Below are 14,663 nucleotides of genomic sequence, written 5' to 3'. Positions count from 1 at the left end.
AAAGCCTGAGCTAGTCAGCTATACCTTAAAGCTCGTGAGAAATAAAGATTTATTAACAGCTCTGATGTAATTATAATGTTTGCATTTCTGAATTTATATAGCCTACAATACTGAATATATATGTATACCTGTAGTGAGGATGTCAAAAATAATGCCATAAATCGTTTTTATTTATTAAGTAAAGTCATACAAAGTCCAGGAAATATTAAAAAGTAAAAAGAAAAAACAAAAAGGCTAAATTAATATTTGGTGTGACTCTTAAGCACACCTGGACACTACTTTATTTTGTTTGTTGGCAGATATGATGTTCCAAGCTTCTTGGAGATCTTGCCACAGTTCTTCTTCTCTTTAGGATGTTTCAATTGCATCTCTCTCTCTCTCTCTCTCATATATATATATTTATATATATTTATATATATATATATGCCTATGCATTATACATATATAATAGAATATGATACAAATATTAATCAAATAAATTTACATTATATGTATTACATATATTAAAATATAATACATTATTATAAACATATAATATTATGTATTGATTAATTTCCTTATATATTTTCATACGGTGAGAAATATGGTTTTAAATAAAAAAAAATATTTTTTAATTAAACTGAGCATAAAAACAATCTAAATCTCAAATTTGAGTTTACAACATTTATACATTTTATTTTACCTAAACAATTTAATTATCTAAAAATCTATTCTATTGATGACTTTCAAACACATATTTCCTAAAGGAAATTAAAATTATTATTTAATTATTAATGATTTACTTTTATTTTATCATAAAAGAGATAGACATATACGTCGCCCTCATGCGTGTCAGTTTAATATAACGGGTTTTGTCGCCCCCTGTGCACTTTGCTTCCATAGCAACATGTAAACACACCCAGAAAATGTGCAAATAAATACGTAGAATAAAAAAATTACAACAACAAACACTCGCAGCCCACAGGTGAGACTGTTTTTTCCTCACTTACTCAAATATTTTTACATTTACACAATCTGTTCGATAGTTAAATAAATGCTATTGTTTTTGTTTGTTTGTTTTTCAAAAGAAGGATTCAAGAATAACTTCTAAACATAAGTGAAAATGAGCAAGACATTAGATAAAATCCCTCTAGCAGAGTCGTTCATACAGTTACAGTAAGTACAGAGAGATATTACAAAATATAGTTTCAATCTACATAACTTTTCACTGTATCTTTAATGTATCTTTGTCATGTACTCATGAAAGAAAACTTAATCTCTTTTTTTATTTTTACTCAACTAGAATTCAGGTTAAAAGAAAAGAATTCCAAGATTTTAAGGAAGAGCTTCACCAACTAGAAGACAAGAAGCAAAAGCTTATGAAGCTGGTAAGAATGATGCCTGCTCAAACACAATTTCATCTTTTCATCTTTGAATTTGTGAGATAGACCCTATGTTTACAGTGTAATTATATGGAGGAGGTGGAGTAAAATGTGTCTAATAAATGTGTTAAAAACAAACAAACAAACACATGTATCAACAGCAGGAGCAGCTGAGAGAGGAGCAGACAGGTCATGTGCATGATTTGAATAATCAATTGAAGGAGCAAGAGAGGACACTGGAGCAGACACAGCTTGAATATAAAGACCAGGTGGAGAGTGCTGTCCAAAGCGACCAAGAGCTGAAATGCAATCATGAGAAAGAACTAGAAGGTACTAGAGTGACATTATCAAAGTTTCAAGCATGGAAGAATAGAATATAGAACAGAATTTTGAAGTTGACAATAAAAAAGTCTATGTTGTGCATTTATGGGGGGAAAAAAAAGAGGGTGATTTTGGGTGCTATGACCAGATTTTGTATTCTAGTGCTGGCTTGTGTGACAGCAATGTGTGTTAATATTGGTTATGCGTGTTTGTGTGAGAGAGAACTGCACTGTCAGCTTGCAAGGCTGCAGGTGCAGGTGGAGGAACTGCATGCAGAGAGACAGGAATGGCTGCAGTATCAGAATGAGGGCAGCATGGAAAACCAACAAAAGATCCAGAAACTGGGGAAGGATATTGCTTCAACACAAAGTATATTCCAAGAGGTGTCAGGTGTGTGTTATCCTTAAAATTCAATTATTTTCCAGTAAGCATAAAGTGAGTTGCACTCTGTTTAAAATTGTAATATACAGTAATTGTATTATAAACAGTGTTGGGTGTAATCAGATTACAAAGTAATTTGCTACTGTAATCTAATTACTTTAGGACCAAATAGTAGTGTAACACATTACATTTTAAATTCTTGTCATTAGATTACAGTTACTGACTTTTAATCAATTCATTTTAAGTACATTACTATGGCTACATATTTCAAAACAAATATTATTTATGTCAAATAAATAACAAAAATGTACTTTAATACTGTATGTACATCTGTATGTGTTTCCGTGACAGGAAGGGTGTATGTCCTCTAACAAGTCAACAGACAAGGAGAATATATTATTTTGTATAATGCATTGAGTAAAAAAGTGTTTTTGTTAGTAACTTACAATTAAAGTAATTAGTTATGCAATTACTTTTCCCATGAAGTATTCAGCTATGTAATTGAATCACAAATTTAAAGCGATAGTTCACCCCAAAATGAAAATTGTCTCATCATTTACTAACCCTCAAGCCTTCCCAGATGTTTGTGACTTTCTCTCTTCTGCTGATCATAAAGATTTTTTGAAGAATATTTCAGCTCTGTAGGTCCTTACAATGCAAGTGAATGGTGATCAGAACTTAGGAGGTCCAAAAGGGAGATAAAGACATAAAAGTAACTCACTTGACTCCAGTGGTTAAATCCATGTCTTCTGAAGCGATATGATAGGTGTGGGTCAGAAACTGATCAATATTCAAATGTTTTTTTTTACTGAAAAGCTACACTTTCGCTTCCACATTCAGCCACCTACTGATTGGGGCTTGTCAAAGACTGAGATTGATAGTAAAACAAAAAAAACAAAAAATATCAAACTGTTTCTCATCCACACCTATCATATAGTTTCAGAAGACATGGGTTTATTTACTGGAGTAATTAGGATTACTTTTATGCTGCTTTTATGTCCTTTTTGGACCTTCTGGTCACCATTCAATTGCATTGTATGGACATACAGAGCTGAGATATTCTTCTAATAATCTTCATTTATTTTCTACAGAAGAAAAAGTCATACACATCTGGAATGGCATGAGTGTGTGTAAATCATGAGAGAATTGACATTTTTGTGTGACCTATCCCTTCAAAGAAGTATAGTAACTTGTAGTGGATTACTTTTTAGTTACCCAACACTGATTATGAACAAGGTGAGAATTATATTCCCCATTTACAGGACAGACAGACAGACTTGTAAAATTATTATATACAGTATATATTCATTTGTACACTCATTCAGGAGCCCACATATTAGTACATACTTGAGTAGATGTCTTTTATACAGTATTTAAAATATAATTTTGCAGATTATTTTGTAATTATTATGCATCTAGTTGTCATCACTATATTATTTGAGAGATTTAAATATTTTTGCTTTTAAAATATTAATTTGTTACACTACAGATCCATTTCATATCAACTAATGAGGGCAAAATGTGATTCAAAATGGAAAAGAACTCAAATCAGTGTTGACTATTCACAGCCACTTTGAAATATAAATTTTCCCTTATACCAGGGGCCCTGATACATTTGTTACATCGTCTACTAAAATTTTGAGATTGATCAAAAAATTAATTGGACAAGTTATTGATTAACTACCCATGTACAGTAGACCCTACTTACGACTGAGGGAAGAATATGTGTCTTTTTCAGAATACTTTCAGAGGTCTATGACAGAGGCTGTTGAAGAAATTGACAAAAAGACAGAACAGGCTTTTGATGAAACTATGCAGCTGGCTGTTGAGGTACAGCAAATATGCTACTGTGTGGCTCAATGCAGACTAAAGGGTCATTCAGACAGCACAATATTTTAAGTCTGGTATCTTTAAATGTTGCGGCTAAGCAACCAATTGACACCGTTGCTAGGGAGGGTAGTGTCACGTTGGGTTAACCTCCTTGTGGTCACTATAATGTGGATCTTGTTCTCGGTGGGGCGCGTGGCAAGTTCTGCATGGATTCCGCAGAGAATAGCGTGAGCCTCCACATGCGCTATGTCTCCGCGGTAACATGCTCAACAAGCCACGCGATAAGAAGCACGGATTGACGGTCTCAGATGTGGAGGCAAATGAGATTCGTCCTCCACCACCCCGATTGAGGCGAGTCACTATGTCACCATAAGGACTTCGAGTGCATTGGGAATTCCAAATTGGGGAGAAAAAAGATTGACTTAAAAATGTCATATTTAATGTAAAATCAGTAATCTTAAGTGTGTGGTAGTGACGCTATCTTTATGTTTTAGACAGCAATTGAAAACCAGGGCAATCACCATAAACGGAGCATCAAACTATTTGATTGCCTGAAAAAAGAGGTGTGGCCAATATATTGTAACATACATCAATTTGTACTTTCATTGCGTGTTTGAAAGATAATACAATGTAGGCTATGTAATCTCCAACACCAGATTGCCATCTATGTTAAGGAGGTCTCAGTATTGGAATCCACTGTCCAGCAATTAGAAAATGAGAACTTGGAACTTGTGAATAAGCTTTTACAAGACCGCCTGGATGATGCCCAGATCAGGTATGGGTTTGATACTAAAGCTGTTAAACTGCTCTGGACTATTGCAGGTCTTAAGCTTTAAAAGTGACAAATCTATATATTCAAAGTGTTCTGTTACTCCCTCTAGCGTCGGGAATGCATTTCATGCACATATTGCAAGGCTTGGGTCCTTTGACATCGATATGGACAAGGCCATAATGAAAATAAGCCCCGAGGAAACACCAGGTAGTCCCCCAATTTTTTTTTTCTTCTGTAGTGGTAGTTTTAAAAGTATGAAAAGACTTCTCCCCCCTCCTCCACTGAGCAGTGCTTTGTTTATTATTGGGTTTGTGATTCAGCGTTTGCATTTTATGACCAATAGATGGCGCCCTATCAGTAGACATACTAAAAAAGCAAACAAAGGTCTTTTTAATTAGCACATTAGACTTTTGTAATGATCATAAGTGAGGTTTTACACATCATGAACAAAAACTCTATGTTTTTAGGTTGTGTATTAATGATGGTCATAGCATATTACTTAAATGTGCCCATAAGGCTTAAAACTAGTTAGTTTGTAATTAACTCTGTACTTAATTTGGTTGCACCATTTGTGCAGACCTCGCTGGGTCATTCTATAACTTAAGGTACATTTCAAGTCTGTAGGATATATCTTTCATACGTTTTTATACATGTATTTTACCAATACTTATTTTCTTAGTATATACCCAATTATATTTATCCAAATCACACAATATTATGTTGGAAAAGCAATCTCTTTTATTCCAAAACAAGGCAAATATCACACAAAACCTTAGCATTTAGCAGCACGATTTTGTACAGTTGGTCATTCTACTTTGTAAATTTGCATGAAAATGACCTTAAACATGAATTATTTTCATAATTTTAGATAGATTCAATGATCTAGACATTTGGTTATACTACAAATATAATAAGCATTAATTGTGATATACCTACTTTTATATTTGTTCAAAAAATAATTGTCAACCAAGTTACCCATTGGAAAAACCCACTTTAAAAAGGAATGGTTTTCCCCAATATACCAATACTTGCACAACATGGACTCAAAGTAACGTTCTCTCTCTTTTCCCCCAATTATTTGTTAAAAAGCCAAGCCTGGGTCAGCAGTGTTTCTCAAGTATTATTGCTTCAAACTTATAAAAGAAAGAATGACAAAAAAAAAAAACAATTATGCAATATTTATGAAAATGCATTTCCAAAGATGCGTGTGCCTAGAAGTTATAGGCCTCATTGTTGTGCAAAGACCCAAAATGTTTAAAAAACTTCAACTGTAACCAGTAAGCTATGTTACCCGGTAAGGGTTAAATGAGGAGAAGGGCGTGGCCTGGCGGTGAGGGTGCATGGCCGGCACTGAGTCAACTGATCAGCGGGAGAGCGAGATAAATGGGAGCCGGAGATGCCAGTTCAAGAGAGAGAGAAAGACCTTGTGTGTCTTATGTTGTTTTAAGTTTAGTTTGTCATTAAAAGTTTCGTTGACTGCTCAGCCGGTTCCCGCCTCATTTCCCGAGCCTCGTTACATTAGTGCTGAAACCCGGGAAGGAGGAGGGATGCACTGCCGTGGAGCCCTCGCCACTGCCATCCGCCAGGGGAGGAGCCGCTGCTGGCCGCCGGGAATCGGAGGAACCGCTGCCATCCACCAGGAAGGGGATGAGCCGTTCCGTCGACCAGGGGTCGGAGGACTCACTGCAGTCCGCTGGGGAGGAGCGGCTGTTGTCCACCAGATGGCAGAGGAGTGGTTGAGAACCAGGCGACGACGTGTCCAGGGACCGGCGAGCAAGTTCTCTCTCTCTCTCTCTCTCTCTCTGTGGGTCTCCCGCTGCCCTTTCCCCTCTCCCCTCGTCTCTCCTCCAGATTCCCTGGAGGTGGGGTGGACCACCGGCTGGCGGAACGGCCGGAAGGGCAGCGTCTCCCCTCCAAAGATGAGGGGGGAGTAGGTCAGTCCAGATGGTGCCCTGGCCTGAATCAGGTAGGGGAGGAGTGTGATGAGGAGGAGTGCATAGCCGGGCAGCGAGGGTGCACGGCCAGCGCTGAGTAACTGATCAGCGGAAGAGCGAGATGAAGGGGTGCCGGAGATCCCGGTTCGAGAGACGCATGCGGCCACGTGTGTGTGTGTGTGTGTGTGTGTCTTATGTTTTAAGTTGAGTTTATTATTAAAAGTTTTGTTGGCTGCTCAGACTGTTCCCGCCTCCTATCCCAAACCCTGTTACAATGTTCAATTTAAAAATGTGTAATTTGTCAAATAAAATTTTAAGGATTCACTCAGCACTAGCTGAACACTCATTCAGAACATTTTGAAATAATTTTTATTTCAATAATTTTAAAAAAATTAACTTGATTACATTTTTATATAAAAATAATCAGACACAATAACAATGTGAATATTGTCACTTGCTAATTTTACTTTTACATGTCCGGTCAATTGTGTTACCTGTATCAACTTTGTTAACTGTGTGTTTTAACATAACATTACAGTTGTACAATGTCAAGTAATTTCCAGAGGTGTATTTTGCCCCTCAAGATAATGTTGTTCCAAAGTGGCACATATAAATTTGACAAAAATGTGACAACCACTAAATTCTATTTGTGAAACTAGAGAGGTATTATCACTCTAAATAGTTTTAACTTTTTAGTGTGTAAAGTGTAAAGTAAAGAGTGCCATTATGTAACAAATAGGCTAAGTCCATAGCCCAGTGTTAGTAGTTTTCTTAAGGAGACCTGGCTTTTCTAACTGGTTGGTTTTTGTAGTGCCATGTCTGAATGCTGCCACTGGCACTCGTACGGCCCTGCCCAATGGCTCCCAGTGTCGCGCAAGTCTTGTCGTTATCTTCACAGTGCATTACGGAGCTGCTCAAGTGTTTTTATTTCCTATTTAAACCTCATGTCCTCAGCAGTTTAAATAAATTGTCTCAGAGTAGAAGCCTTATTCTAATGTCTAACAGTTGCCGTGTACACCTACTCCCAACAAAATCAACCTTACATTGACATGTAACTTCATGCCATCTGCTACCAATTCACTCATAATGCCTATGCTTCTGCAGAGTTGGTTGGCAGACCTCCGTATCCCCTCCAGCCCCTTGCGGAAGCCGAGGAGGCGCAACAGGAAAGAGATGGCACTGATTCTGGCAGCATGACCCCTTCCACCGCACTTGACCTCAGCAAAATACACTTCAGCAGTGAGGCTAATTTCATGGTAAGCTATTAAGGACTCTTACAACAGAAAACAGCTCTATATTTATTTGCACTTGGTGATGTTAACACATCAATGGAACTATGATTGCATTTTTACCTTGCTAAAAGACAAATGAATAAGTAACAATGTCTGTACAGTACATTTAGATGAGCTACTGGCAAGCAATAAATTACTTCGTAACACAAAATACTCCATGCATTGATTATATACTATGAACTTGTTATCTGGAAACTGTGTACCAGTAAATTATTTTAGAGTAATTGTGCAAAATATATGAGGTTTGTTATAAAAGAGACCACCTTGCTTTTGCACTTTATTTGACACAGTCAGCCTTAAAATGAGACTATCTTTTGAAATGATATTAAAATGTATACATAATAAAATATATAATTAATATCAAAATACTATGCACTATCAATAAAGTTAGATTTGTAATAGCTTAAATATAGTTGTTTTAAAGGATCCTTTTTGCTTTTGTGCCACATAGTGTTCGAATTCAGAATTCAACCAGAAATGTAGAAAAAAAAAAAAAAAAAAACTAGAAAACATTATTTTATATTGTAAGTCCCGTATGCAACCTCGACTTTCACTTTTTTTTTTTCATACAAAAGGAAGTAGTCAAAATAATTGTTTGTGGTAATCAACCTTATGGCACAAATGCTGTTGATTGAGCTTAACTTGTATTGAACCCCAAATATTCCTTTATAATGAGCTCAAACTAATTGGAAGATTCTATAATTGTTTGGATACTTCTGAAACATCTTAAAATTTGGTCAGCTATCCCTTTCGAGCCTGATATGACCATGTTTTCTTATAACTTATAAAGCCAGTGGTGGCTCAGCAGTTAAGGCGCTGGGTTACTGACTGAAAGGTCGGGGGTTCAAGCTTCAGTACAATCAAGACACCACTATTGCTCCAGGGGTGCTGTTTCATGGCTGACCCTGCGCTCTGACCCCAGCTTAGTTGGGATATGTGAAAACAACTGCATTTCATTGGCTCTGTACCTGTACAATGACAATAAAGCTGAATCTTAATCTATTCAAACAGAATGCTAATAGTTTTGTCTCACCTATTAACACAAAGCAGCTTGAAGAGGACGTCAATAAACTGTCATATATTTTTGATTGGCAATGAATGTATGACTAACAACATACCATCTCAGAAAGCCTTCTATGCTTCTTTTTATAAGAAATGTTATCAGGCAAAATACCCAGGAATGGCTGCGCCAAAGACACACCGAATCTTAAATCGTCCCTTTCAGTAGGTCATTAGTGAGATAAGGCCTGTGGAAACAGTGTCTGTGATTTTCCCTCTGCTAGATCCAGCCCTCGTGGGCTGGAATATAGATGGCATGAGTAGGGCAGGGGAACAGTCGCTGCCCTTGTTAATGAAGCCAAACAGGAACCGGCTTTGAGTGGCTTTGCATTTGTGTTTGTGTGAAGGAGCTGATGCATCTGGGCTCATTGGAGCAGAGGATCCTGTGTGTGGTAGGTAAAGCTGCTAACCTGCACCCACCACCATCGGAACTCCAGGAGATGCCCTTTGGCCTGTCCCAAACTGAGAGGTGGCCTGTTACCTCAAAGATCATCCAGGAATTTCACAAGCCACCAACATCAACACAGAGTGGAAAAACAGACATCAGTGACACCTGCTTGCCACAGATTTAGGTGATCAAAGCTTATAACTTTGGATAAATAAATGAGAAAAAAGATGCATAAGCAGGCTTTTTTTCCCCCCATCACTCAAGGTTTGGCTAAAACCGGTTAGAAAAATTCCAAACGAAGGTCTTCAAGGGATATTTAATCAAAGTACAAAATTTGTGTCATTATTTACTCAGTCACGTTGTTTCAAACCAAATTACTTTCTTCATTATGTTCATAGAGGAAACATAAAATGAAACATAAAAGGAGAAACATAAAAGGAGATGTTAAGCAGACTGCCTCAGTCAACATTTACTTTGTTAATGAATGCTATTCAGACCGAACATGTACTTGAGCATAAAATGTTAGATGCAACATAACAAAAACAACAGAACGCTGGTGTCTCCGTACACGTTTTTCAAAGTTGATGTCAGGGCTGTGGATTTAATGTGTTAAATTTAGTGTGATTAATTTTGTAATTTTTTTATATTCCTACCATTGAGCTTAAAGTATCGCCTTTGTGAGTTCAGCAGGGGGCAGTAAGCTTTCTTTCAAACACAGGTGGACAAGGGGGCCTGGGTAGCTCAGTGGTAAAAGATGCTGGCTACCACCCCTGAGTTTCAAACCTCAGGGCGTGCTGAGTGACTCCAGCCGGGTATCCTAAGCAACCAAACCTCCTCATGGTCGATATAATGTGGTTTGTTCTCGGTGGGGCGCGTGATGAGTGTGGATGCTGCAGGTGGATGGCGTGAAGCCTCCACGCACACTATGTCTCCGTGGCAACGCGCTCAACAAGCAACGTGATAAGATGCACGGGTTGGCGGTCTCAGATGCGGAGCCAACTGGGATTCGTCCTCCGCCACCCCGATTGAGGCGAATCACTATGTGACCACAAGGACTTAAAAGCACATTGGGAATTAGGTAGCAGAAGTTATTCCAACAGCACATGAAGGCAGCATAAATACAGTGTATTCTTTGTAAGCAACAAAAGTGTGTTGGATATTTTCTTGTTTCTGCCTGTGTATAACATTCATGTGAGTAAAGGTTCTTTTATCCTTACTTAAAACCGAAAAATATGAGACTGCACACTAAATTCTGTGGAAGCTGCACTTTATTTGAAAATCACCCTAATTCTGCATTATTTTTTGTCATACAAACAAAAATAGAATCTGCAAGGATGATTGCAGTACATATGCTAGGTCAATGGATAGAATCGCCCACATATTCGAACCATCCTTCATTTGCTGTTGTATGTACACTGAGCACTGATCAACAGCGCCCCCTATCTTTACGCTACTGGACCTACAGCTTATGTTCCGAAACACTTCAGTCCCCATCCCAATGACAGCAACCTGCGATCCTCACATTCACACACACATGCACACACTCAAACACACAACACAGTCCAACAAACATACACAATACACTTCTCTGGCATGGGGAATGATGGGCCGAAAATGAAGGCGACTCTGCACATTCAGGTTGAAAAGGCAGCTGTATAACTGTCCATGTACAATAATGACATGCCAAGCATAAAGCAATACAGAAATTCCCCAATGCAATGCCGCAGAATCACAAATGTAGTGCTTTGCTAATCCAATAAATGCTCCCACCCCACCTAGAAACCCCGGGGCACAGAACTGACAGTGGGGCGTAATGATTTGTATTTTTTTTTTATCCTACAGTATATCCTTTACGAATGCAAGGTGATGAGCATATCTGAGCTTCAAAGAAATTGCCTTAGACATCCAACTGCTTTAGAGAATACTTAGTGCTGTATCAGTCAGTTTATAGATGTCCATTCTCCCCCAGTTTTATATTATATATTTTTCATATTTCAATCACTCTGAAAATCCGAATTATACAACCAATCATACCCATATGAATGCATATTCCTTGACAAAAACCAAAATCATTCATTTCTTCTCATGTCCTCAGTGAGTAAATCATAAATAAATACAGACAATACACAAGGAATGTCTACTGCAAACGTCATAACATAAAAATTAAAGTAGAAATCATAGTAGAAACTGATGTTATAATTTCTAATTGGTGGTGGTTAAATTAGGTAATGCTTGATAGATCATCAAATACAGAAAAATTCCACCCATACCCACCCAAATCTCTTGTTTTTGGTAGATAAAGTGAAGCTGATGTGTAATAACCCATGACAACTGGATTCTCTCAAGCTCTCTCAACACCCTTGTTTTTGATTACAGACGCCGATCAGTACAATAACAGCAGACAGTTTCTGCGTTACACAAATTACAAATTGAGCATTGTGTCTTCCATCTGACATCTCGGCACCCCAAACCCCCCCAATCATATTCTGCAATGCCCCTCCCACCCTGCCCTCTGATTCCTGTACAGGTTTGTACTGGGGCCAAACACTCAGAGTGCAACAGCCAAATGGAGCGAGATTAAAAGGTTTGAGATTTGGTTTGTAATTCATCATTGGGAAGCGTCAATCCTCCTTCGCCTACATGAACTGCATCTGAAATCAGAGAAATGCATATTACTGATGCCGTTTAGTGTCATTTTAGGATGATGCTGGCTTATTTCGCCATTAACCTGCTGTGTCTGATGCTTGAAACTACAGACCACGTTATCCTCAAGCTCATGATGAATGTGCACATGACATCAGTGGTTTTGATGGGTTTTAAAAAGTTCTTCAGGACATTAAGTTTGGATGTTTGTTGGATGACTGAACTTCCTGATTTCAAAAGTGCCACAAGATGAACTGAATATGTAAATGTATTCAATAAAGCAGCCAATGACTGATGAGAGTTCATGAAGCAGCAACTCAAGACAGGATAAATGGCTATGAAAATAATTTAAAACTGAAAGCCCAGAAGAAAATAAACTTTCTATATGGGAACATTCATGCAAGACCTTTAAATTACCTTCAAAAACAGGATTAAAAAAAAACAAAACACAGGTTTGGAGCTACGCCCCTTATAACGTAATACAGCTAAGTTTTAGGGGAAAGATTTATTTGTACAGATGCTAAACTGTTACAAATCATCATAGCAGGCTGCATTTACACTGTCAACCAATTCCAATTTTTTTTTAAAAGACATCTGGGACAGATCCGATGAAATCAGGTTTTTGACATCAAGTTTGGGCCAATGTTTAAATGTGGTTCGTCTATGACCATAATCTAAACACTTGTTTCCAATTCTCCTCTGGTTCAAATAAAAAGAAAAAGAAAAAAAATGCACATTTTGTTCAGGTCATACTATGTAACCCGGAGATATTCTTGACTCAAAAACGTATGATATTTAAAAAAAAAAACAAATGTTTACCATGAAAATTGTGTTTGAAAAATGCTGTTATTAAATTGAAAACAACATGGACACAAAGATTACATTTCTACAAACCTGACACACATCAAGACACAATGTTCAAAAGATTTAACATTTGTATATATATATATATATATATATATATATATTTGAAATCAACATGAACTAAAAGTATTGATTATTGATAGTTCATGTTAACTAATGACATTTATTTTAAGAGTATAAAAAAAATTAAATGTTGACATTTTAATGTCTCTAAAAAATAATACATTTTATCTTTCAACAAACTTGGAAGCCCCCTCTGAAAATAAAGCCAACCCTTTGAAAGCACTTTTGGCCAGTGTTTTCCAAAAGACACAGTGTGGAAAAAAAAAGAAGACTTGTCAAGATATCGGATCCGTGCATTAGGCCTTGCAGTGTAAATGCAGCCATAGTGACATATATAGAATAGATTAGTATTACAGCTTGCACATGGAGAATTCAGGTAAAGGTAAAACGTTATGTTTTGAAAGTAGAAACACACTCAAACACTGAATAAGCAAGAAGCAGCTGCCTATCACACCCACACACACACACACACAGCAGACATGCTGTACCTAAAGTCGCTCTAAAGGAAATCCTTCAGAGAGATCTGTGCAAAAGGGTCTTGTCCCGGAGCTCTGAGAGGACTTGAACTGGAAGGACTAGAAGCTGTAGAGAGCTAGTTCAAAGAGAACGAGAGAGAATGAAAGGGTCCAGGGACAAACAAGAGGAAAATTCACAGCCAGACAGGCTATAGAGAATGGAAGAGAGAGAGAGAGATCTTTGCAAGCTACAAAACCCCAGTGAGACCCAGTTCTCTTGGTTTGCAGGGCTGTGGGATGGTAGTGATTTCCTGTGCTAGCATTACTACAGAAATGAAGGGATGGTGGAGTGCACGATATGTATTTCAAGCTGAGAATCTGGTGCAGGTGTGGCATACATATCCTTCCCCAGATATATGTGAATGCCACCATGCTAGCTTTCATATTCAGAACAGCACTGCAATGGCACGTTAATGTGAAATAGTGTATTCTGAATAGAGGCTTTGAAGTTCTAGAGCTGCTTCTAGAGCATTCGGAATAGAGCATCATCAGTCAGAGTTTGACTGATGATGCCATATCAAGAAGGATCATGGGGCTGGATAGCATGAAAAGGCATTCAGCTGAAATCTATGGATACGACGCCCTACGTGCTAGTGGTCTAAAATGGACAAATCTGATTGGACAAGGTATTTTGGTTGTACTCAAGGGTCAATTGATAGTAGAAAGGTCTTTGTAAACTCGTTGAATGAAAGGTCATACCTGTGCGCCTGAGACTGGGCCGAATGGGTTGGCTGGCCTCATCATAGGCTGCGTGTACATCATGGTGGGCTGGGTCATCATTGTCATGGAGCCCATTTGAGGCGGCTAGCACGGAAAATAAAACGGGTTCAAATATATACTTAAATAAAAGAGAAACAAAACATATATATCATAAATGAATATCGTAGCTTGTGTTTAAAGGGCGGCTGTCAATTGATTATCATGTATAATCAAATTAATTACATGATATGCTGATTATTTAATCAAGTTAACTGCATATCAATATTTGCCGAAATGGGCTCCCAAATCAAAATAAATCAATACATAATGATAGTAAACGTAATAATTCTGACAATTCAAAGACATTACATTATTGTGGCAAACATGTAAAGCATTAGTTAGACAATACAAAAAGTGGCATTTGAGGTCAATAATCCACCATGAATTGAGTTTGTCAATATGTCCAAGGTAGACTGGGCTGTTTTGAAAGGATGCGTTCTTGCTTGAGATGGAAACTTGGGAGCGTCTCACTGTGGTTGCA

General features: G+C 37.6%; 2 protein-coding genes across 19 annotated transcripts in view; one reads left to right on the top strand and one right to left on the bottom strand.

Moving 5' to 3' along the window:
- The first annotated feature begins 873 nt into the window (after positions 1–873).
- Positions 874–7,922, top strand: ccdc83 (coiled-coil domain containing 83). The gene is made up of 10 exons (XM_052116618.1): positions 874–964; positions 1,068–1,155; positions 1,283–1,367; positions 1,523–1,691; positions 1,905–2,072; positions 3,802–3,893; positions 4,388–4,456; positions 4,550–4,668; positions 4,775–4,872; positions 7,704–7,922. The coding sequence occupies exons 2-10, from the start codon at positions 1,103–1,105 to the stop codon at positions 7,865–7,867; spliced, it is 1,017 nt and encodes a 338-aa protein (XP_051972578.1). The 5' UTR covers positions 874–964; positions 1,068–1,102; the 3' UTR covers positions 7,868–7,922.
- A 3,923-nt stretch (positions 7,923–11,845) lies between these two features.
- Positions 11,846–14,663, bottom strand: part of picalma (phosphatidylinositol binding clathrin assembly protein a) — a 54,642-nt gene continuing 51,824 nt past the window's right edge. For 16 of the 18 annotated variants that reach the window (XM_052115872.1, XM_052115878.1, XM_052115873.1 and 13 more), the window contains 3 exons: positions 14,123–14,227; positions 13,397–13,500; positions 11,849–11,989 (listed from right to left, as the gene is read on the bottom strand). In XM_052115872.1, the coding sequence (XP_051971832.1) occupies positions 13,408–13,500; positions 14,123–14,227 (198 nt within the window). In that variant the 3' untranslated portion in view covers positions 11,849–11,989; positions 13,397–13,407. Of the gene's footprint in view, positions 11,990–13,396; positions 13,501–14,122; positions 14,228–14,663 lie in introns of all 18 variants that reach the window. The other 2 variants (XM_052115881.1, XM_052115877.1) reach the window with 1 other exon arrangement.

Source organism: Xyrauchen texanus, chromosome 43, assembly GCF_025860055.1.
Source record: "Xyrauchen texanus isolate HMW12.3.18 chromosome 43, RBS_HiC_50CHRs, whole genome shotgun sequence".
Taxonomy (NCBI): Eukaryota; Metazoa; Chordata; class Actinopteri; order Cypriniformes; family Catostomidae; genus Xyrauchen; species Xyrauchen texanus.
Note: the sequence above shows the minus strand (reverse complement) of the source record. Positions and strands in the feature narration are given on the sequence as shown.

Excerpts from the sequence above, each read along its gene's own strand:
- ccdc83 (XM_052116618.1), top strand. The coding sequence starts at position 1,103 with ATGAGCAAGACATTAGATAAAATCCCTCTAGCAGAGTCGTTCATACAG. Across the intron at positions 1,368-1,522 it reads AGCAAAAGCTTATGAAGCTG|CAGGAGCAGCTGAGAGAGGA; the intron begins GTAAGAATGATG and ends ATGTATCAACAG. Across the intron at positions 4,457-4,549 it reads TTGATTGCCTGAAAAAAGAG|ATTGCCATCTATGTTAAGGA; the intron begins GTGTGGCCAATA and ends CTCCAACACCAG.